The sequence below is a fragment of the Nuphar pumila genome, chromosome 7, assembly GCF_984573655.1.
Source record: "Nuphar pumila chromosome 7, dmNupPumi1.hap1.1, whole genome shotgun sequence".
Classification (NCBI taxonomy): domain Eukaryota; kingdom Viridiplantae; phylum Streptophyta; class Magnoliopsida; order Nymphaeales; family Nymphaeaceae; genus Nuphar; species Nuphar pumila.
This window is the reverse complement of record NC_143255.1, coordinates 23,967,687-23,992,557: the sequence shown is the minus strand read 5'-3', so window position 1 is coordinate 23,992,557 and position 24,871 is coordinate 23,967,687. Positions and strand designations below refer to the sequence as shown.

At 36.3% G+C, this 24,871-nt stretch overlaps 2 protein-coding genes across 3 annotated transcripts in view; one reads left to right on the top strand and one right to left on the bottom strand.

Moving 5' to 3' along the window:
• Positions 1-13,354, top strand: part of LOC149831545 (uncharacterized) — a 45,180-nt gene extending 31,826 nt beyond the window's left edge. Inside the window, exon 5 of the mRNA XM_090013039.1 lies at positions 12,969-13,354. The gene's annotated coding sequence lies outside the window, so the exon portion shown is untranslated. The remainder of the gene's footprint in view (positions 1-12,968) is intronic.
• Positions 13,355-16,330: 2,976 nt separating this feature from the next.
• Positions 16,331-24,871, bottom strand: part of LOC149831544 (flowering locus K homology domain-like) — a 50,667-nt gene continuing 42,126 nt past the window's right edge. For both annotated transcript variants that reach the window (XM_090013953.1, XM_090013955.1), the window contains one exon: positions 16,331-16,712. In XM_090013953.1, the coding sequence (XP_089870079.1) occupies positions 16,536-16,712 (177 nt within the window). In that variant the 3' untranslated portion in view covers positions 16,331-16,535. The remainder of the gene's footprint in view (positions 16,713-24,871) is intronic.

The window sequence follows — 24,871 nt, the reverse complement described above, 5'->3', positions numbered from 1 at the left end:
AAGCTGGTGTCGGTGTTTTCGCTCAGCCACCCCATTTTGTTGAGATGAATAGGCACAGGTAGTTTGGGGTTGAATGCCATGATCTTGGTAAAATTGTACCAGAACTTTTGATTTAAACTCAAGAGCATTATCAGTGCGAACAATCTTGACAACAGACTCAAACTGAGTTTTTATTTCAAGAATTAAGGATTTGATAATACTTGGAACTTCAGATCGTCCTTTTATTAAAAACACCCATGACAACTTAGAGAAATCATCAACAATAACAAGATAATATCGCCACTGAATCCTAGTAGGAATCTTACTAGGACCCCATACATCTGCATGAAGAAGTTCAAAAACTTTATGACTAGACTGACTCTGACTCTGACTCTGACTCGAAGGGAACGAACTTCGATGATGCTTGCCCAACTGACATGCTTCACACTGAAATGATGTAGTAAAAGGAATTTGAGGAAAGACATAACGAAGCTTTGACAATGAAGGATGACCAAGACGACGATGCCACTGAACATGACTGGATGAGTGTTCCACCGCAGCATAAACATTACCCACTGGATGATGTAGGTAGTAGACTCCATTTTCTTTATAGCCTCCACCAATCTTCTTCTCCGTCAGCAAATCCTGAAAATGACAACCCATTGGATCAAATATTACTCTACAGTTTAGTTCTTTTGTAAGGCAACTAACAGAGAGTAAACTTTGAGGAAAGTTGGGAGCATGAAGAACATTTTTCAACTGTAAGGTGGAGGATATAGAAATATTTCCCAGACCAACAACTGTTGAGGAACTCCCATCAGCTAATGAGACTCCTCGATGAACAATAATATCATTTAGATCTGAAAAGACAAGTGAATTTCCACACAAATGTCTGGATGCACCAGAGTCAATAATCCACTTACTATCATTCAGATGAAGATGATTCTCTATTGAGTAGGCAACACCGGCTACAGGAGGGGTGGAACTCAAAGGGCGAAGAGCTATCAGCTCATCATATTCTGCTCGACTGAGGGTGATACTTTCACTTGCAGAGGTATTATCATGTACATTTGTTGCCTCTAGTGTAGTAACATTTGTTTTTGGAGCATATGACTTTGATGAAGAAGAGGTTTGCCGACCATGCTTATCCCAACAACGATCTTCTAAATGTCCAGATTTTCCACAGAATGTACATTGAAGTTTTCCTCTGCCTCCCATACCTCTCCCACGACCTCGTCCTCTGATATTCTGAATATTTCCATGCTCATAACCAGATGAGACAACTAGAGCAGATGACTGGGTCATAGGATGAGATTGTGGAAGAGAGATCGCAAGTCTACTCAGACGATTGTATGCGTCAGCAAGAGTAGGTACATCTGATCCAGTCAACATTTGGACTTTTGCAACAGAGAATTCTGAAGATAAACCTGTAAGAAACCAAGCAACCATAGTTTGTTCTTGATGATCCTTTTGCTTCGAACAACAAAGAGGCCTGTGAGCATTGAGTCTTTCAAACGCAGCTTTGACGGAGGCATAGTACTGGGCCAAGGTCTGATCTCCCTACTGCAAATTATATATCTCTTGTTCGACTTGCAGGATACGACTCACATTAGTTTCTTGTGAGTACGTATCTCGAAGATTGTCCCACATCTGTTTGGCTGTATTATAGTAAATTAAACTATCTGCAATATGGGGTTTGACACTATTCATGATCAATGACATAACTATGTCATTATCTTTGTCCCAAGTAACGTATCTTCCAACAAAATATGTTTTCTACGATGTCCAAATACCGACATCATAAAAGTTCTGGACCACCTGGCATAGTTAGTTTCATTCAACCTTACAAAAGAACCATACGAGAAGGGATTTGCAAAAGCCGTATACTCCCCAATATGTTCAATTTTGGAATCACATTTCGAAGTTTCACCCATACTGAATATTTAATGCTATTTCAGCTGCCATAAAAAAAATCAGATTCACTCACTTGAACAACGTGTTTTATAATCACACGTCAGTCAAGTCCACGACTACACAGTTTGCCACACCAGAAATAAATTCACGACAAGCTACACGTGACAGAAAATAGTGTGTTTCATAATCACGCATCAGCCAATACCACGACCAGGCACCTGTACTCAACACATAAATCCCACAACAGTAGATAAAAACTTCCCACAAACAGAAAATATTTTTCCACAAAGCAGGGAATCACGCCTACTGCTATTCATATTCTGCTCGAACGACCAAATGAGATCTGAGAAGAACAGTACCACGTCGAACTCGGCACCCAGATTCACGACCAAAGATAATATGAGCACACAAAAAATAGAAATCACGACAGCTGCTCCCAGACACATAAATCACGACAGCCAAAAAGCAGGAAATCACGACAGCTGCTCTCAGACATATAAATCACAACAGCCAAAAAAAAACTTTTGTTTCTTCTGCGCACCATTAAAAGATGCCATATTCCGATCTTGATGACACACAGTCATCGTGTCCCTTAGATCTGATGACAGATCTGTGTCGTGACCTTAGTCAGACACCAGATCTGTTATCCGATCTATGCAAAGAAAGATTAAATGTGCACACCTGTTTCCAACCCTTTTGTTTTGTTTTTCGCCTTTTGTTGGTGTAGATCGATCACGCTCCCGAGATCTACCGCTCTGATACCATGTAGAAGTTCTGAAAACTACCACAGAAGTCGAGAGAGAGAGAGAGACACGGTAGTGAAAATGAGAAAACTCGTTAATTAGATTAGGGCTAATCTCTATGTTAAATAGAGAGAGGCCAAAGTAAAAAATTACACACAAGTCCCTCATTAAACACTAAATATCAAATAACCTCTAGTTTAAGAAAACTTAAACTTAAAACCTCTTAATCTCAACAGGTCCAATAAAAAAATTTCTCATTAACATTTGATTTAAACTTCGTAGATCCACTGAATTCGACCTGGATCCAATGTCAAATTTGACCTTGATACTAAGGATCCGAATACAGAGATCTGGTCCATTTGCCTAAAATCCCTTATTGGTTATCCAATTAAAATGTTCGTGATCCGATATCTAAGATCCGAATGGAAAAATTGAAGTTCCGAATAGGATATTTAGGGATCCAACATTGAAGATCCAAACAAAATATCCAAGATCCAAATACGAATAAACAATTAAAACAATAAAATATCCTTGTGCCAGCCTAAGGATCTAAATCTCAAGTTTATTTATCTGATAAAAATCATGGGTATTACAGAGGTTCACCTAGGAGGCATGGAGCATTAGAGTTCTAATCCATTTGGGCGACCAACCCATAACCGGTCCCACTTTGTTTTCTAGTTAGTTGGCTTGAAGATTAGTTTTAATTAAGTTATATTTATCCTTAAATTAAAGTTAAACTCAAGTTAAATTAGTTGTATTTTCTGTTAAGTCCAGTAGGTGTTTAGTTTAAGTTCATTGCTTTAAGTTGAATTAGTTATTTGTTTAGTATAGATATTATTTAGTTTAAATTCTTAGAATAGTTAGTCGTTGGTTACTTATTGCTTTTATAGTTAGTCTTTAAATTACACATGTAGTTGGTTGATATTAATGTTAATTTTAGATGAGTCTTAGTTAGTTAATTGTGTTAATTTAGTTGCATAAGGTAGTTACATTAGTCTAAGTACGTTAGATCTAGTTAATTAGTTAGTTTAGTTTAGTTAGTTGCATAGAGTTCATTTTAATTGTTTAAGTCTTCTTTTAATTTTATGCATTGTAGTTAGATTTATTTTATTGTCATTTGTATTCCTTCATTGCTTTGTTTTAGTTAGTGTTTAATTGCTTTCTTAGCTTAGTTTAATTAGTTTTAGTTCATTTAGATTTAGTTGATAATTAGAAATAGTTGAAACAAAATTTCTATGAAAACCATGTTTTTTTAACTGAACTTGGGGTTGTCATTTTATGTGCTTTTTGAACGAATTTTGACCTGGGGTTTTTTCCATTGTTTTCATCAGGGTGTCTACTATTTTCATACCAAATTTCATTAAATTTGAAGTTGGTTTGGTAGGGTTTTCATTCTGATTTTGAAAACTGGTTTCTGCAGTCCTTCTGTATACTCTGTTTCAGCCTAGGGGCAGTTTCGTACTTTCCAGAGTCATTTCCTTGGGATTTCGGTGAAATTTTTAAGTTCTGTAATTTGGGTCTGGTTCCTGAGGGTTTCAAGAACATCTCAGCAAAATTTTAGAGCAATCTGACCCGGTTGCCCTCTCAAACCCCCTGTTTTCTAAACTCTGTCCTTGTTTGTCCTGTTTTGCTTAGTAGTTAGGATAGTTTAGTCATTTTCTTTAGACTTAGTTTTTAATTCTTAATTCCTTTGATTTTTTGAGTATTTTTAGAATATAGTAGGTTCTGGTTTTTGTCAGAAACCAGAAGGGTAGATTAGATTATTTTAGTTTAAGTTAGTTAGTTGTTTATTTAAGTGTTGATTTTATTGCTTTGTAGTATAGCTTAGTTAGTGTTTTCTTTAATTGATAGTTTTAGTTTGTTTCTCTAGTTTTAATTGTGTTAGTTAGTTATTTGCTTGCTTAATTCTGAACTTATTTATTTCTTGCTTTGTAGTCTAAGTAATTTAGGTACTAACATTTATTGTTTTATTAGTGTAGTTTGCATAGATTAGGTTTTTTTTTTGTAGGTTCTACGCGCATACGGAGGAGGGCGGGCATTGGAGGATTGACACTTGGCTTCTTCGGATTGCAGCGAAGTCCCGGAGCTTAGTTTAGGATTTTATTATTTTTGCATGTTTTAGTTTAAGTATAAATTTTTTGGATAGTGTAATTTCTTTTATTTTTTGAGGTATTAATAAAGTAGGAAATTGAGTTGAGCTGAGTGTGTTTACCTTATTCCTGTTCCCTGAGTTCGAGCCGGTCTTGCCACTAGTGTGAGTCGGTTTCTTATTATTTGGTGTACGGTTTACACAAGTTTTTATTAAAAATATTGTTTTGAAAATTGCATTTTGATAAAAGTTACACCATTATCCAATATATCTCATTTGAGAAAATTTTGTAATGAAAAAATCCAATGCACGGATTGTATTCTTGAAAAAATAAAAGTAATTTTTTATCAAGAGAGAACTTTTTTTGCTTTCAATCCACTTGAATTAATGCATTCGGATGTTTAGGGTCCTGCCTCTAAAGGAGGATTTACTTATTATGTAATTTTTGTGGATGATTATTCTCGACTCACGTGGATTTATTTTCTTGGGCACAAATATGAAGTTTTTGAAACTTTCAAAACTTTTCATAACCTTGTTAGAAATTTGCTTAAAGCCAATAATTTTATATTTTGTTCTGATTAAAGGGGAGAATACATGTCAAATGACTTTAAAGATTATTTGAAAAATCTTGGCATCTTTCGTCAACGTTCTTGCGTAAACATGCCTCAACAAAATGATTTGGCCAAAAGGAAACACATGCATATAATAGAAACTACTAGAACATTGTTTATTTCCAAACATGTTTCAAAACATTTTTGGGTTGTATACCTTATAAATAGACTTTCTCATCCAAACTTCAAAATGTTTCTCCTTATGAGAAACTTTATAAAACTACCCCCAACTATTTTATACTAAGAACTTTTAGATGTAAATGTTTTATTCTTGCCAATAAAAACAACAAACTTTCTCCAAGAGCCATTCCTTGTGTCTTTCTTGGTTATGGGAAAAATAAAAAAGGATTTAGATGTTATGATTTTAAGCATGATAAACTTTATATATCATGGATGTTACCTTTATAGAAAAAAAAAAGTTTTTTTTATTTAAATGTCTCTATTAAAGGAAAAAAATGATTACTCCCTTTTGGAATTATCTCCTAAATGTAATGATGAAGTGTTAAACAACAATGATGTTAATGATAAACTTCAATATGACATAGAGTGTGATGAGTCTCATGATATTAATGATGAACATTTAGTTATCCAATACATGATGATAGACATTTCATTGCCTTAGAACAATATTCTAGCATAGAAAATCCTAAAAAAAAACTCTCAAGAAATCATAAAGAATACATAGGTCTCCAGATAGGTTTGTATCATACGAAAACTTTACTCCTTGATATAGAGTTTGTCTAGCCAAAATTTTCTCTTACTTTGAACCATCCTCGTACAAACAGGCCAAGAATTATCATGAATGGATGAATGCTATAAGTGATGAAATACTAGCCTTAGAGAAGTCCAAAACTTAGGATATAAAAGATTTTCCTCATGGAAAGAAGACAATAGATTGTAAATGGGTGTTTAAAATTAAAACCAAAAGTGATGGAACTTTAAAGAGGCATAAGGCTAGATTAATAGCGAAGGGTTACAAATGTTATGATATTGAGAACATGTGCATTCGAATATCAAGAAATGTAGTTTTTGATGAAATGAATTTTGAGCACAAGGGCAGCAAGCATGAAGCATTACAGGCATGTCAATATTATCAACCTTGGATGAGTGAAAATCTGTTTCCAAGGGAATTTGATGAATCAGCTCAAAGGTAGATGAACGAGACTGAATATGGGGGTGAGACTTATGAGCAGCAACATGTGTAACAACAACATGGTGATGTGAATTCAGCTGATTGGCAGCAAACAACAGAAATTGCAGATTCAGCCTCGGAGGTCGACGGTTCAAAGGGATTGTATACAGTCGCAAAAATAAGGATATATCTGATACTACTTCACAACAGCAAGGTGCAACCACTCATATTGATCAAATGCCTCTAACTTTGAGAAGATCTGGATGAGTGCAACATCCTGTTGAAAAATGAGTTAGTTATGAGAGTTTTAGCACAGAACATCAAGCATTCTTGACTGCGGTCTCAAGGGAATAAGATCCCAAAACATATATTCAAGCATCCAAGTCTAACAAATGGATTGAAATCATGAATAAAGAAATGATGGCAATGTATGAGTGTCAAACATGGGACATTGTTCCAAGGCCTCTTGGCAAAAATGTTGTGGGGTCAAAATAGGTATACAAGATCAAACATAAACCAGATGGCAGCATAGAGAGGTATAAAGCTCAGCTCGTAGCAAAGGGGTTTACACAAGAACATGGGTTAGACTACGAGGAACCTTTTAATCCAATAGTGAAGACTTCAGATGTTGTAGTGTCCATGGCACAATACTCAGCTTCGGTGGACAACAACGATACCTTCTGTCGCTTCTTTTATTTCTAAGACACCAATGAGTCACCTACAAACACACAAAAACCTGTAGTTGAGGGTCTATCATTAGGATCTCCTCCCCAATCAAGGTCACCTATAAGCAATTAATTCGAGTGGGGAGGAGGACGACAAAACAATCCCTTAGAAATAGAATTTTGTAAATATCTAATGATACGCATAACGACACTCATGTGCATAGTGGTAGGGGAATGCTGGAATTGACTGGCAGTATGGACTGCGTGTGAGATATCAGGTCTGGTAATGGTCAAGTATGTGAGGGCCCCAATCATTTGGCGGTAAGGAGATAATAATGCTTTCTTTTCCTAAAATCACATAAACAGAACAACATTTTCAATACATTGCAATTCATACGATGCAAATAGACACCATCAAACTCGATAAACAAACTCGTACAAAACAAAATTTTCCTTTCTCCCATTTCAGTTAGGAAAAGGCAAAATGTCCTATATGCACCTGGTGTGAAAGGCAAGTTAGCTTTGTAAACTCCTTTCCTCTAATAGACATCAATAAAGTTCACTCCAATTGTTTTGTTTTTTACATGTACCTTCCCTTCCAATTTTTATGAGATTTGAGGCCCCTCCACAATAGTAGGCCCTAGGCGGTGGCCTCAACTCTCAAAGAGGCCAGCCGGTTGGGGAAGTGAAGTAGAGTGAACCTTGTTCATCCATATCGATTTTGTATTTTGAGTTTGTTTTTGTTATTTGGATCTTTCTTTTGTATTTGGATATTAGATTATTGTTTCTGATCTATATCTTTAGGAAAAGTTTGGTTTGCTTGGGAAAGTTATTAGAGTAGGTATTTTGTTTCTATAAGTAAATGAGAGAATCGGTAGTTAGATTGGAGTTGGATTATGAGATAATTTCCTTTTTCATTTGATTTAATTAATTCTTTGCATTTTTCAGTTATTTTCAATTTTTCTTAGATAATCTTAGAAATTTATAGATAATTCATAGTTTTGGTAGACTTCCCTGCAAATCCCATTTCAGGTTTGCATAATCACATCCACAACTTATATTTGAAAAGGGTTAAGGGTCTTCCTACCAATTAGGGATGAAAAACTGGTTAGATATGTCTGGGGTTATGCTTGACCCAAACTGAGTCCAAATCATGAAGAGCAGCATGAAAATTTCTAAAGATATTAAAAACTTTATGCTTATGTTTCATGAAGAATATCCAAGTGGACCGTGAATAGTTATCAATAAAGGTCACATAGCCAGAAGAAGTATTGGGAGTTGGCTCCCACACATCAGAATGGACAATTTCAAATAGCTTGGAAGCTCTTTTATTAATAGGAACAAAAGGTAATACATGACTCTTGAACATTTGACAACTAGGACAAACATGACTCTCTAACTCTTGACTTGAACTGGACTCTAGAGTCAAATTACTAGAAATAAGCTTTTCAATGAAAGCTTTATTACAATGTACAAGGCGAATGTGCCAAACATTTGACTTATTTGACTCAGACTCATTGACAAAACGCGAAGATGAAGGAAGACTCTTAGACTTCTTAGTAGATTTATTCTTGACTTCAACTAATGGGTCTTCCTTGAAGGGGTACATTATTTTCTTGCCTTTATCTCTCAGCGAACGTCCTCTTCATGTGAAGATCCTTCGCATAAACAGGAGTAAAAATAACGCACGAATTAGTATCATCAACTAACTTAGAAATGAAAACAAGGTTCTTTTTTATGTTAGTAACAAGAAACACATTAGACAACTGAAAACTAGAATTGAACATGGGAATATGAACTTTTTCAGTCCCTGTGATGGGGTGGTTAGTGTCATCTCTAATGATGACTCTATCTTTTTCAAAATAAGGGATCAAGTTTCGGAATTTACCTTCGTCCCCGGTGATGTGGTTTGTTGCCCCTAAATCCACATACCAAACTCCTTGGTCATTTTGCTTCAAATTTAGTCTTGCAAGAGCTACCAATAAAAGTTGTTTGTCCACAAGTGCTTGAGTCTTTGTTCCTGATCTTCCTGGTTTATTTGAAGGTTTTCCTTTCATTTTGAACTCAGGGTTATACCTCGGATCATCCTTGAACCAACAATCCTTCTTAACATGACTTAACTTTTTTCAAACAAAACAAGTTGGAATCCCCCTACCTTGGTTCACTAATGGTGGAGTATTTGGAAGTGGGAGAGACCACAGCCTCCTTGGTTCCCTGCACATCCACGTCCTCTTCCTCCTCGCATACCCCCTCATTCTCTTCCGTATTGTGACTCAGGGAGGACATTGTGATTATCAATTACAGTTGAATTCCCTTCCAATGCTCCAAACATATTCATTTTGAACTGAAGCAACTTAAGCCACAATGCTTCAAAACTCGACAACTCAGGGAAACAAGACAACGTGGTGTAAAGAACACTATACACCGGTCCAATCTCATTAAGTGTCTGCTGCACTTTATCCTTTTCTAAAACTTCACAGCTGACCATAGCAAGTTGATCGGTAATCTGCTTCATCTTATTCAGATACTCCATTATAGTCATGGAGCCCTTCTTGAGATTCTAGAACTCTCTATTCAAGAACATAACTCTTGCTTCTGATACTTAAGAGTATGTTCGAACCAAAGTTACCAGTCGGGGAAGTGGGAGCGGGAAGCGAGGCACTTTCAAAAATTTAGGAAGCGGGAAGAGTGGGATGACTTAGAAGAAAATTATGAACCGTTTCGGAAGCGACCTAGGGAGCGAACCGGAAGCGAGGGGGAAGCGAAAAAATAAAAAAAAATGGAAAAAATGGGGAAGCGAGGGGGAAGTGTGGGGGAAGCGCGCTTCCCTGCATGTTTCGGAAGCGCGATGTTTCGTGCTTCAGGGAAGCATTCTTCCCCATGCGCCTAGGCGCTTCCAGTAACTCCGGTTCGAACAAACTTTGCCCAAAGCTCCTTAGTTGTGCAGTTATCAGGAATACTAATCAGTACCTCTTGAGATAAAGTAGATATGATATAGGCAACGAGTGTCTAATCACGCTTCATCCAGGACACAAAATATGGATTTCGAACATGTGTAGAAACAACAGCCCCATTATCATCCTTCTTTTCATGCACGATAAACTCTGGTGGGATTGGGATTGATCGATTCAGATAGCCTGAAAGGTCTTGGCTACAGATAAAGGGAATGATTTGCCGCTTCCATGTGAGAAAATTTATATTTGTGAGTTTTTCGAAAACAAACTAGTTTAGAAATCTTGCAGATGAAATGAGAAAGAGAATGTCTCTTGTAGGCTTACTAGAACACAATATCAAATAACACCAAGACCACTTATGGATCAACACAAAAGCATATACACATAGGACACTCAAGGGCCAAGATCACACAAAAAATATAGAATTTTGTATATGAAAATGCTTGAGAAAGCATTAACTTTACAATATGGGGAATACCCTTATTTATACACAAGGGGCCATAGAGCCATTTCGACACTCCCCAACTGCTAGAAATAAAGCCTTTGGGGAGGTCCCAATGACTTCATGGAGTGATTACTTTAATGCCCTCAAAGAAAAACAAAATGCCTAGTTTGTACAAAAAGAAATAAAAAAGACTGTTGTGCCCTTAATGGGCACAACCTATTACAAGGCTGTGAAAAGACAAAAATACCCCTAATGGATATTTGCCTATTATAATGAATAAAGTATATATATATATATATATATATATATATATATATATATATATATATATATATATATATATATATATATATATATATATATATATATATATATATATATCTTAACAGCAGAAAGGACCGAAGATGAGGAAGAAGAATTCATTATGGAAAATTCAAGAGAAATCAAGGACTAAAGGAAGAAAATAACGAGTCTTTATACCCAAATAGCCGCTGAAAGTAAGAAACTGATAATATATGAAGAAGATTAATACTCAACAATAAACTGGTCTGCACATTTTTTTTTTTGCAGATCAGAGAGTTACGAAAACTGAAAATCGATTCAGCAGCTAGGGTCGATATTTTGTTTTGACAAAAATTGGAATAAAGAAGGTTAAAGAAGAGAATAAAGAAAGATATTCATATGAAATTAGGGTTTCACGTGAATCTCGATTCAGCAATAAAGAAGATGCAGAAATCGATATATAGGATAAAATAAAACCCAAAATGAGGGCAAAGAGATATTTTTTTAGGGTAAAGGAAAACCCAAACCGAGAAGAAAGGCCTTTAAGAACAGAAATCAATATTCGGGATTTTGAAGAGAATATCAAGAGAGAGAATGAGAGAAAGAAAGATGGAAGAAGAGAAAACAGAATATCAAAAGAGAGGATAGAAGAAGAGAAAGCAGAAGAAAGAAGCAGCCAAGCCTTTGATCTCACCTCGATGAATAATCTAGAATCAAATGTGCTCTCTTACCGTGTTAAACAGGTAGCGCCACCACCATAGAAGGAGAAGGAAACTGTAGGAAAAGAGGATAAAGGGAGAGAGAGGCTGCAGCAACCCAAAACGTCAATGCCTCTTAAATCTTCCTTTTAATATAATAAACGTAACTGATTTTGTTAAAGTACAAAGTTACCCTTAACTCTAATGTACAACATAATATATATGCAGGGGTAAAGAAAGAATGTAAAGTACTACACTAATGCCTTTCATGAAGAGACGTTAATCTGGATCAAGGATCCAGATTCCATAACGCATCACATCTCAATATACTTCTCATTGGGGAGTTTGCTACTCAACGTAACTGCATCAATGTGCATGACAATCTTCACGTTGGATAAATTTGATTTTTTGAACATGGCAGTTCAAAATGATTAGGTAAATGGGTTTAATTCAATAAACTGATGTTTTAAAGATAATAGTCTTCAGGTAAAATCTTACTCATCTACTGTCATTGAAGAAAGATGCATGTCTACCGTATCATGCCATCTTTTTATACCAGTGCTTGCTATTTTCTGCTGAAATTTCACACAAATGCCCAATAAATGTTCTGTCAGTAGTCTTTTAAATTGTGAGAAAATCAAACTGCATCATATTTCCCAGTATTTTATGCCTTTTGGGTATGTATCTTATGCCCATGGCATCTGAGTGCAACCCCACTCAGAAAGAATGCCATGTGATAGGTTAGGTCTCCCAGCTGATAACTTGGGCAATGTTTTGATCCTCTCTCGCACTCTTGGACATTTTGCATTTAATAAGACTGAATCAGGAAAGCAACCATGTGTTTAGATATTGATTTATAAGTATGCTCTTTCTGATTTTATCGTGATATCTTAGGATCTAATGTATTAATTTTGTCTTCATTGAATGTCCTCCATCATACATGGGTGCTAAACCTGCAGAACATTTTTTTACCCTTGATTTTGCTGACTCTCACATCTTAAAATGTATATGTTGCCCAGTGCTTGTTTATTGGTTAAATTACGGATCAATAGGCTGTTTTTATGGTCTCAAATGAAATGGATGAGACTTTATGGTTCTTTTTTCCTCGGTGCAGAAGCTAAAGGGAGACCTACCTAGTGGGCAAGAGGGGAGGGGGTACCCTGAGGATTTTATGCTGGAGGGTCTTGGTAAGGATGAGAGTAAACAAGAATTCCCTTGGCGATCCTAAGAAACTGGGGGTTTATGGTCCTTTTTCCGATTTCTCTTAGGACGCTTGCTTATTCATTTCACTGTTCATCGATATATAGAATCCACATGTGACTTTATTATTCCAATGCCTATTCATCTGTGCTTAAAATTAATATTCTATTGTGGTTATCACGTTTTAGTTGAGTTACTTTCACCTCACTATTATGCTTTTTCTTGTTTCCCCTAATATCACATATGTACAAGGAAGCATCAGGTTAATCCAAGTGGCACCTAAAGAGCTTATTGCTGTCAAGAAGATTCACAGACATCGGCATAAAGGCCATGCCAAAAAGATGCAGAAGTCTACAACTACCATCCCAAGAACTTCCCTCATGTTGCTTCAATGGCTACTGTTTATATACTTTTTTCACTTGTTGCTGGGTGGGCAAGAAGATATTTTCAGTGCTGATGCACAAGGGAGTGATTTTGAAGCCTTCTCTCAGCTAACCGGTTTATCCTAGCATGCCGTGTCAATTTCAGAATATGCGCTCTTGGTCCCATGGACTTTCTCATCTCTAGCTTGAGTGATTTTGCATAAACATTGTAGACTTGATAAAAATCAGTATTTGGTAATGAAGCATGAGTTTCTTTATATACTGATATGCTGAAAATATTGTCAAAATCATCAAAATGATGTAATTTCCATATTCAAGTGATGGCTTCATCATTTCAAAGAAACCATTTAAGGTCTGGGCATTCGCTTCACCTATGTGGAAATTTTCTGGAATTAACACACATATGTGTGTCTTAAGGCATTTCTCAGCTTGCATGATATTTGATGGCGCAGCCTGTGACCTCTTGCCTTCATTTTTCTAAACAGCGGAGCTAATGGAACTGAACATGTCATTTCTTGACTAGCCAGATTATATTGGTGTTACTTTTTCCTGATTGCCTCTATATACCAGTGTTGAAGTGAGGCTTTATGGGACCAGATTGAATGGATTTTTTTTTTGAGTGATTACAGTCTGACTCTAAGTTTGACTGGATGATGCAGTTCACTGATTTGATGATTTTATAAGGTGTAAACTCGGATTTTAATTCAATACTTTTACAGAATATTGGTTACTTGATAGGTCTGCCGTACACCAGGTGGCTTTGGTCAGAAGGCTTGAACTTGAAGTGTTACTTGTCCAGTAGCTGTAGTAGGTATTATGTGCTAATCAAACCCTGTATATCTACTTGCATAGGCTTGTTCTGTAAGAAATGTGCTTTATTGATGTAAAATTTGCAATTTGTTTTTATGGCTTTGAATTTTTAGGTCCTTTAAAAGCTTGTTTACACATCAAAATTGCTTAATTTGATGCATGCTCTTTGCTTAAAGACTGTATATATCACCTCTGTACGATTAGATTCAAATATTAGAAAATCAGTATGTTTCTAGTGAAGAAACCTAACATACAAACGTATGCATGTACAGGTGTAACATTCGGTATACTTGACTGTACTGTATTATAATAAAAACCATCTGACTTCGAGGATTTTCATATTTTCTGTATGAAGCGTATAGGTTCGATCTAGATGGTTAATTGGTTAAAATGATGTTCTATATCGCCTGATTGCAATGAGTAAACAGACTTTTAAGAGCAGTACATAATGCACCAAAATATATCGATGAAAATCATGTTTTTACACTGAAAATAACTTCAATTGAAAATGTGGGTTCTAAAAAACTAACCATGTTAAATACATTTATGTGGTCAGATTGAGCACATAAAACTTGCACCTATGGTTTTTGGCTAGATAGCACGGTACTACCAAGATTAGCTAAATTTAATCTGGTAGTGGACATCTAGATTTTTGTTATTGACCCTCTTTTATATTCTTAGATAGGCATCTTCAAATGTTCCCAATGAAGTAGACTGCTTGATATGCTCTTTCATGCAGATACATGAGACAGATGCCTCCCCACACCAGGCTAAAGGGCCCGTTCATTTCCCGTGATGGGGGGGAAAGGAAGTGGCTTTCGCATGAAAGGCGCTCTGCTTGAGAAAACTATGGGGCCCCTTTGTGCCTTGTGTTTTCCCACGGGAAAACATTTCCCCAAGAGAGGCCCTGAGGAAGTATTTCCTATGAAAAGTGGAACCCAAGGAAAACATGGGGCCCACGTGGGCTGTGTTTGATTCATATGAAATGTTTAGTTTCCCATGAAACAAACGGCCACTATATGATAAGTTATGCAACATTCCAAAGGAAAAGCGGAGAGGTTTGAACAATCTTACTGATGCAGTTTTGAAAACTTAGGCATTCTTTTTTTTTCTTTCTTTCCAAGTCTTTCATGACTACCCCAGCTTAAAAAATTAGGTCAGGACATAAGATTAAACATGAGAGGAGAGTTTTGTCTTTTTTTTTCTTCTTTTTCGGGTTCATGAACTTGGTTACTAATCACGTGATGGAAAGGGTGCATTTGAGTAGCGATTGGATTAATACAAGTGATACACTGAATTGTGCTTTTCTAGCTCTTCCTTTAGACTTTAAACAGTGAAGATCGGGAGTGCCAAGCATTCAAAAGTTTTCTGGTAATTTTAGTTGGGGCGCACAGGAGCCTAACAGTGCCTCAGCCTAGCCCTAGCCTGTTCAATTTTCAAGCTTAGAAAAGCACGGTGTTTGTTGGCGATGCTCGAGACTGAATCAAGCTTGATTTTGAGTTTTGAAGCTCGGCTTGGGTGAGCTTGCTTGAGCTCATGTCCATGTTTGTACTTAGGGATATCGCAGTGGAACCTGCTTTTCCAGACTCTGCAATGGCTAGATAAACGTGTGACCACTTTTCTCCAAGAGGGCAGGGAAAACCTGTAGAGCAAATTTGGCAGCAAAGATTTATGCCCGACGAACAGATTTTGACCAAATGCAAACACTGCTCAGCAGATTTTGGATACACATGGGTTTCAAACTCAAGATCCACCAAGTTCATTGGCATGAAACACCAGGTTTTCCTTTGCCAACCAGAGAGTACACCCAACTTCAGCCTCAAGAAACGGAGGATACCTATGGGTTTCAGACTTGTTGCATCCCATTAACTTCGAGTCACCTTAACCAGACGAGTGGAACCCCTGTGAGAACTGGCCAGCAGATTTACCACAAGATAGGGTAGAGAAACGAGATGAACAGCTAGCCAATCTGCACGGCTTGGCTCGGAAATTGAGCTCGGTGAACTGAGCTACAAGCCAGATCATTTAGGTAAATGAGTTCGAGCACAAACATGACAAGCTGGACTTGGCTCAGCTCGCATAGGCTCATTTTACATGTTATATATTTGTATATTATCAACCTTTAAAAGAACACTTAAAAACATTTTTTTAGAAAATGAGCCAGCTCATGATTGACTCCTAAAGCTAGGCTTGGCTTGTGACTAGCTCAAGAACCGAACCCGAGCAGGGTTGTGCCTTAACAAGCCAAGCCCAAACAGCCCAAGCTCAGCTCGTTCAACTTGCTTACCAGCCCTACCACAAGAATGACAATAAAAGCAATGGAAGCCATGAAAGACCAGCATAGCACAATCAGACTGCAAACAGTACTGAGTTTTATGATGCCAAAAAAACACAAGTGGAAAAAGAAATGCATTAGACCAGAGCGTTTTGAAAAATCATAACTTCAAACAAAACAGTCATCTAGTGTACACAAATTGTAAGAGCTCCATGAATATGCTAATCTAAAAGGAAGTGAATATGTTAACCAAACATTTGCCTATAGCAACAGGATCCTCTGCAAAAGCTATCAGGTCCTAGTGGTTAGTCAGGATCAAAAGCATGTGTCTGCAATTGGAGGACCACGCTCTTGCCTAGAATCGATAATTGCCATCATAGACTGAACCATAACCTCCAGCAGGAAGATTAGCAGGCCCAGGATTGGAAGGAGGTGAAGAGTACATGGAACCGTGTGCGGGATAAGAATTGTATGTGTGATCAGCAGGATTGAGCTGATTCTGTGTTGCTCCTGAAGCTTCTGCCATGAAATTCTGCAAGCATAATGTATTATCAACAAGAAAAAAGTACCATATCTCACAATAAGAATATTAAGGGGAACATGAAAGAGCCACATAAGAAGTTTAAGATGAGAAAACTCCAAAAGTTCAAATACATAAACACTCTTTTTTTCGTGTACCACAGTAGCAAGAAAATGTTTATAAGGTAGAATACATGACACTGTCAGAGTACTCATAAAAACGCACTAAATAGCACCCACAAAAGCCAATGTTCTGCATGGCACAGGCTCTCTTTTGTTTGCAGAAATGATCCATGATTCACATCCTCAATGATGGCTCGGAGAAAATGGTTGTCCACACATGCTGGAGTACCGAACCCATGTGTGTGTGCAAATGTGCACATCAAAGAGAGAGGGTGCAACCATGATCCACAACTCAAATACTGATCCATAAGATCTAGGAAAGTATGGGATTGTCAGCAACACGAGTGTGTGTGTGTGTGTGTGTGAGGATGGTACTCCCCTAAACGGTCCACCCACCTGTCCTCACTTTTAAAAATCATACTTAAACATGTTTTTCGGCAAATGGATGTGATCTCCATGATCAAAAACCAACAAATAGATTCTTGGATCAAACTTTTTTTTGTGTACATAGGATTTCATGTAAAAGATTTCAAAAATTTCGGAACCATTGATTTTTAGATCCTTGTAAGATCCTATCTACACATCAAAAAAACTTGAGTCAAGAGTTGGTCCATAGGTTTTCAACCATGGAGATCACAACCATATGGTCAGATTTGCTGAAAAATGCATTTGGACTTTATTTTTGAAGCAGAGGACAAGTGGGTGGACCATTTAGGTGGAGGACCATCCTCTCTCTCTCTCTCTCTCTCTCTCTCTCTCTCTCTCTCTCTCTCTCTCTCTCTCTCTCTCTCTCTCTATATATATATATATATATATATATATATATATATATATATAGAGAGAGAGAGAGAGAGAGAAAGAAAGAGTAATTGGTTCCTCCTAACCAGTGTTGTGAAAAGCGTTGAAGTGTAGCGAAGCGCTCCACCAAAAATCGAGGAGAGGCATAAGCCTCGAAGCGTAAAGCGTAAGCCTCAAAAAAAAATTTGAAAACTTTAAAAAAATTATAAAAAAATATCTAAAAATACAAATAAATAAAGAAATGCTTTATTGATGAAATAACAACCAATAATAAATAGAATATCTCAAATAAGTACTAAAAAATATGAGATTAACATATAAAAGTAACTAAAAACTGATTACATAACTGAAATAACTGAAAATATGAGATTAACCAACAAAAGTTAAAATATACTAAGAAACTGATTACATAACTGAAATAACTGAAAAATATATGAGATTAACCTACAAAAGTTTAAATATATGAGATTATTCTAAAAATATGAGATTAACTTATAAAAGTAACTAAAAAACTGATTACGTAATTGGAAAATATATGAGATTAACCAACAAAAGTTAAAATATACTAAGAAACTGATTACATAACTGAAATAACTGAAAAATATATGAGATTAACCTACAAAAGTTAAAATATATGAAATTATCCTAAAAAATATGAGATTAACATATAAAAGTAAGTTACTTTAAGTAACATATAAAACCCGATTACATAACTGGAAAATATATGAGATTAACCAACAAAAGTTAAAATACACTAAGAAACTGATTACATAACTGAAATAACTGGAAAATATATGAGATTAACCTACAAAAATCATGTTGATTATGTCTTAGAAATCTTTAAAAAAAAAATGCGCCTCACACCTCAGGCTTGCCCCTTGAGGCACAGAGGGCCGCGCCTCAAGATGAGGCGTGCCTTTTGCACCTCAAGGCGCGTTTTTGATAACACTGCTCCCAACAGTCTGTCCATAAGGTGTGGATGGTACCAGTTTTCAATTTTTCCAAGCCATGTTTGATCAATCAGACCCACAAATATTTTCAGTATGACCCATTTGCTAGGAATCAACAGTTGGATCGTACTTTTTTGACCCAAAAATATGATTTTATGAGCTTTACAATTTAAAAAAAAAAAACTGAACTGCGTTTTGAATCCTTGTACAAGCCTGATCACATGTCATAGTTGTTAAGATATATATATATATATATATATATATTCTTTATCATTGTAATAGGTAAATGCCCATTAGGCCCATCAGGGGCACAACAGTCTTTTTATTTCTTTTTGTACAAACTAGATTTTTAGTTTAATGTTAAGGGCATTATGGTAATCCACACATAGTCATTGGGACCTCCCCAACGGTTCTATTTCTGGCCATTGGGGAGTGTCCCAATGGCTCTATGGCCCCTTTGTTGTGTATAAATAAGGGTATTCTCCCTCTTGTAATGTTAATGTTTTCTCAAGCATTGTTATATAAAATCCCATATTTTTTATGTGTTCTTCGCCCTCAAGTGGCCTATGTGCATGTGTTTTTGTGATGACCCAAGTGGTCTTGAAACTCTTGGATATTGTGTTCTTGTAAAGCCCATAAGAGGCATTCTCTTTCTCATTTCATTACAATAATCATCTGATTCAAAAACCATGTAGATCACATCTAAGGTCAGATTCCAAAAAAAGTATCAAAAAAATGAAAATTTGAGACTGTCCACACCCTCCTACCAGTAGGAGGAACCAATCACTGCACACACACACACAGATATATATATATATATATATATATATATATATATATATATATATCATTGCCATAGATATAGGTGATATTTTGAAAATATTGTTGTAAATTCATAAAACAATATTAAAGGCAAAATATCACGATATTTTGAATATATCAGGAATTTATATATGTCACGATATTATCATGACAATATTATCATGATATTATGAGTTACCTTTTATTTTTTTATACTTATTTTATATATCTTAACTATATTTTTCTTCTTTCTTTTAATATTTTTTTTTCATATTTCTACTAATTTTTATATTTTTTAAATGTTTTGAAGCACCGAGTTTTTCCCGAGATTTATCAACTAGACCTATATTATCGCAAGAAGTTGCCTTGCCAAGATATAGCTGTTAAAAACATAAAAATGTAATATATATATATATATACTAATTATTTATTTTTATTCTTTTTTCTTTTCTTTTCTTTTCTTTTCTTTATTTTTTCATCTAGTTGAATTTGAACTAGAGACTTAATCTAGTCAAGATCACATTTGATCTTGACTAGTTTATAGTCGTTGGACCTAGTCCAAACGACTCTTAAGAAGAGCTCTCTTTCTACTTCCTTGTATAAATAGGGGTGATCCCCTCCTTTGTAATTCAATGATTCTTAAGCATTTCTCATGAGAAATAAAAGTGTATCATTTTTATATTGTGTTCTTTCATTTATACCCTTTTGTGGGTTATGCTTGTAGTGTCTCCAATAGACACTCATTGTGAGATTTTGTGTTTTTATGAAAGATTACAATTTCATTACATGGTATCAAAGCTTGGAAGCTTCTAGATCTTGGAGAATCTCCACCTCGTTTTCTATGCCTCCTTAGCAAAAGGTGATTCATCCACTTGTTCGTGATTCAAGTGACTTTTGTGTCACTCTCATTGAAGAAGGAAGGCGTTTGGAGGACAAATTGACTACGCAAAGTTGTGATTGTGTTGTCTCCCTCCCTCTCGTATCTCTTTTTTCTCTCTTCTTTTTCTTTTTCTCTCCTATCTATCTTTCTTTCTTTTTCTCACCCTTGTAAAAGATGAATGACAATGATAAAGTTACTATCATTCCCATTAAATTAAATGACACCAATTATGTAACGTGGGTTTCAATCATGAAGCACTACATTTGGGGAAAAGGGTTGTGGGGTATAGTGGATGGTTCCAATTCGGAACCAAAACTAGTTCTCACGAAAAATGAGAATGACAAAGAAGCACCTCCCACGGAACGAGAGAAGAATAAGGCTTTGGCGACAAATGAGAAAAAAATGAAAAGAGTAAAGGATAGGGCACGCCAAAATTATGTCATGGCTAATTAATAGTGTTGACATCAAGAAATGCTCTAGTCTAACCAAATTTGAGCATGCCGATAAAGCATGAGAATACCTTAGAAATATGTATTTCCTTAAAGATATTGCACATGTGTGCAATTTGCAAGACAAAATTCGGACTATGACTCAAAAAGACAAAAGTATTAGAGAATATTACAATGAGTTGTCCTAGCTTTGAGAAGACATCGAGCTTCGCCAAAAGCAACTCGATATGGAACAATTTTATCAATTTGTAAATGGTTTAAGGCCGAAATTTGAAACAACTAAATCGGCTCTCTTACATCGAGGAAAGGTTCCTTCTATCATTGATACTATAGAGGAACTAACTATGGAGGAAAATAGACTCAAAAAGAATATTCCAAAGCATGAAGTCGATTTTGTTCTAGCCGTATCTAGACCGAGAAATTATGTACGTACTTATAAGTCGCCTCATTTTGATAGACAAAATGGTGATTTTGACAAGAGAAAAGTTATTTGCCACCATTGTCATGAACCGGGGCACTATAGGCCTCAATGCCCTAAGTTAAAGATAAAAGAAGAAAAGAAAGTTGCATATGTTGGTTCGGAACCAAAAGATCAAATCAATCAAGATGCACCGGTATCTATAGCTCAATTAATGGAGATCCTTCAACCCCTTCTCAAGGGAGCATCCTTCTCAACTGAAGCTTCAACTAGAGTATATGACCCCAAATATCAATAGTTTGTCCGAATGTATTAACAATAACTCAAGTGTGTCAAAAGTTTTCACAGTCAATGGAACATCTCTTGAAATTAAAAGAATAGGAATTTTTGAAAATCTTCAAAAATCCAAAAAATTCTTTATTCTAGAAGTTCAATATATACCTAAACTAAATCTAAATCTTTTATCTGTTTTTCAAATATCTGATTACGGATGTAATATCTCCTCTTCTCATGGTTGTCAGATTTTCAGATCTCCAGACTTTTACCTGCAGAAGACAGAAAGACAATAGGAAAAGGGGAATACACGAAACAGAGAGGGGAACTACCTGGGCGTCCTTTCTCATTGAATAAATAGGTATTACAAGACATATTAGGGTACAAGTTTACCCTTATCAATAATTAAAAAATTACATGTCCACCTACAAGTGACGTCTGAATATTAAACATAAAAGATTGGATCTGGATCTTAAGGATCCAATCCAAGATACATACAAAAGAAAACTGACGTTATCTTTTCACCCTCCCTTAAGTTGTACGTGGCCTTGTACCATGGACAACTTGCCCTTTTGTATCCAAAACTTGTCCTTCGTTAACCCTTTGGTGAATAAGTCTGCAACTTGATTTTCAGTTCTCACAAATTGAGGTTCAACCTCCTTGTCTTCTACCTTTTGCCTCACAAAATGCTTGTCTATTTCAATATATTTAGCCCGACTATGATGAATGGGGTTGAAAGACATATTAATCGCACTCTGATTGTCACACAATAAGAGTGTTCGTGAAATATGTTGTCCCACTTCAATCAATATATGTCTGATCCAAGTGGCTTCAGCACTGGCAGCAGCCATTGATCTATATTCGGCTTCTGTACTTGATCTTGCAACAACCTTTTGTTTTCTACTGCTCCATGATATTAAGTTCAGCCCAATATAAATACAATAACCTAAAACTGACCTTCGTTCATCTGGATCTCCTCCTAAATCAGCATCGTTGTAGACAACAATCTCATGTTTAGTCGTTCTTGACAGGCTCGGTTTATACAGAAGACCATCTTCAATCGTCCCTTTTAAATATCGAAGAATCCTTTTAATGGCTTCCATATGCCCTACCTTGGGTTCATGCATAAATTGTGAGACCTACCGAGTAAACTATGTCAGGTCGAGTAAAAGTGAGATACTGGAGCATGCCAACCAAGCTTCGATATCGTGTAGGATCTTCATATAAATCTCCATCTTTTGAGCTTAACTTCTGGTGAAGGATGCATGGAGTGCTCAGAGGGTTACAGTCTTTCATACCTGCCTTTGTTAAGATGTATTTGTGTTGAGTGAGACTTAGGGCATTTGATTTTCTATCAACCTCATTTCCAAGAAAATACCGCAGCTCCCCTAGGTCTTTCATCTTAAACCTTTGACTTAGAAGCTGTTTGACCTTTTCAATATGATCTCTAGAGTTCCCAGTAATAACAATATCATCAACATATATGAGCAGCAAGGTGATTACATCTCTCTGTCTCAGTATAACAGAGAATGATCTAAGAGTGATCGTGAAAAACTATGCTTCTGTATTGCTATCAAAAAGCTGTCAAACCAAGAACGTGATGCATGTTTCAATCCATAAATTGCCCTTCTTAACTTACATACATACCTTTGTGGATCTCCTTCATCATATCCTGTGGGCTGCTCCATGTAAACTTCCTCCTTTAGATCACCGTGAAGAAAAGCATTTTTAACATCGAGTTGGCTTAGTGTCCATCCATGCTCAACGGCCAGAGAGAGAATAAGCCGAATTGTCCCTATCTTAATAACAGGACTAAAAGTTTCAGAATAATGTAGTCTTATTCTTGGGTGAAGCCTTTGGCCACAAGCCTCGCCTTATATCTTTTAATGGTGTCATCTGGCTTGTATTTGATTTTGTATACCCATTTTGACCCAACAACATTTCTATTTGATGGTCTTGGAACAATCTCCCAAGTTCCACACTCATGTAGTGCCTTCATCTCATCGTTCATGGCTTCAACCCACCGTCTAGAATGTGCTGCTTGGTGAAAGGTAATGGGTTCATCCTCTTTGTCCAAAGCAGTTAAAAATAATTGAAAATCCATGGAGAAATTCTCGTAACTAACCCATCTCTCAACTGGATGTCGAATTCGATTGGACTTTCTAAGATCAGAATTTTGTGAGGATGCATGACCAAGCATACTGGCCGTTGGCCTGTGTTGTTCTCATGGAGTATATACAATGTCCTTTTACTTGACGGGTTGTGGTGAGGCTTCTGCATTTTCCTGGTGACTCAAATTGTCATGTTGTTCAACTCTCTCTGTTACCTGCCTACATTCTGCAGGACAACTGATATCGGCTTCAGTAAATAATTCTGAGCTCAACCATGGATAGTAGAATTCAACAGCACTCTACGAGGAATCTGTGAAACCTGGATGAGAATCAAAATTCATCTCATCAAAAACGACGTGTCTGGAGACTTTGATGCGCTTTGTCTTTGGATCATAACACCTGTAACCCTTGTAGTCATCTGCATATCCTACAAATCTACACTTTAGAGCATTATCTTGAAATTTGTGCCTTAATGAGTTGTCAACATGAACATAGCATACACATCCAAACACACGTAGATCATGGTAATTGGGATGGACTCCATGTAGAGTAAAATATGGAGATTTATTTTCCAAAATATTCGTCGGTAATCTATTTATAATATGAACTGCAGTATGGAAAGCTTTTGTCCATAAATTTACAGGTAAATTACTATCGTGCATCATGCTCATTGTCGTTCCCACAATGTGTCGGTGCTTCCTCTCAGCAATTCCATTTTGCTGAGGGGTGTGTGGGCAGGACACCTTTCTTCCTATTCCATTTTTCTGGAGAAAACTAATAAAGTCACTAGAAGAAAATTCACCTCCCCCATCAGATTGTAGATACTGAATATTTTCGAAGAATTGGTTCTTGACAAAAGAGTGAAATCTTTGAAACAAGGAGAAAATTTTTGACTTATATTTCATGAAAAATATCCACGTATAACGAGAATAGCTATCAATAAAAATGAGATAATATCTAGTACCAGAACAAGAATTGACTGGAGCAGGTCCCCAGACATCCGAACAAACAATTTCAAAAGGCCTTGAAGCTCTTTTATTGACAGTACGAAAAGAGAGCACATGGCTCTTACATAGTTGACAACTAAAACATTTTTGTTTATTCTTTTTAAGACTCAGACTCTTACTAGGAATAAGATTATTAGTGACAAGCTTTTTAACAAAATGATCATCACAGTGACCCAACCGACCATGCCATAGATCTGGCTTATTACAATCTGAGATACTGAAAACAAAATCAAATGAGACAAGGGAAGACACAGACGGAGGCTTCAAGGCATTATTGATTGGCTGACGACATGCAGGAGGATCCTCTTGAAAAACGTACATGTTACCCTGTCGCTTGCCCTCAATGAATGTTTTCTTCGAAT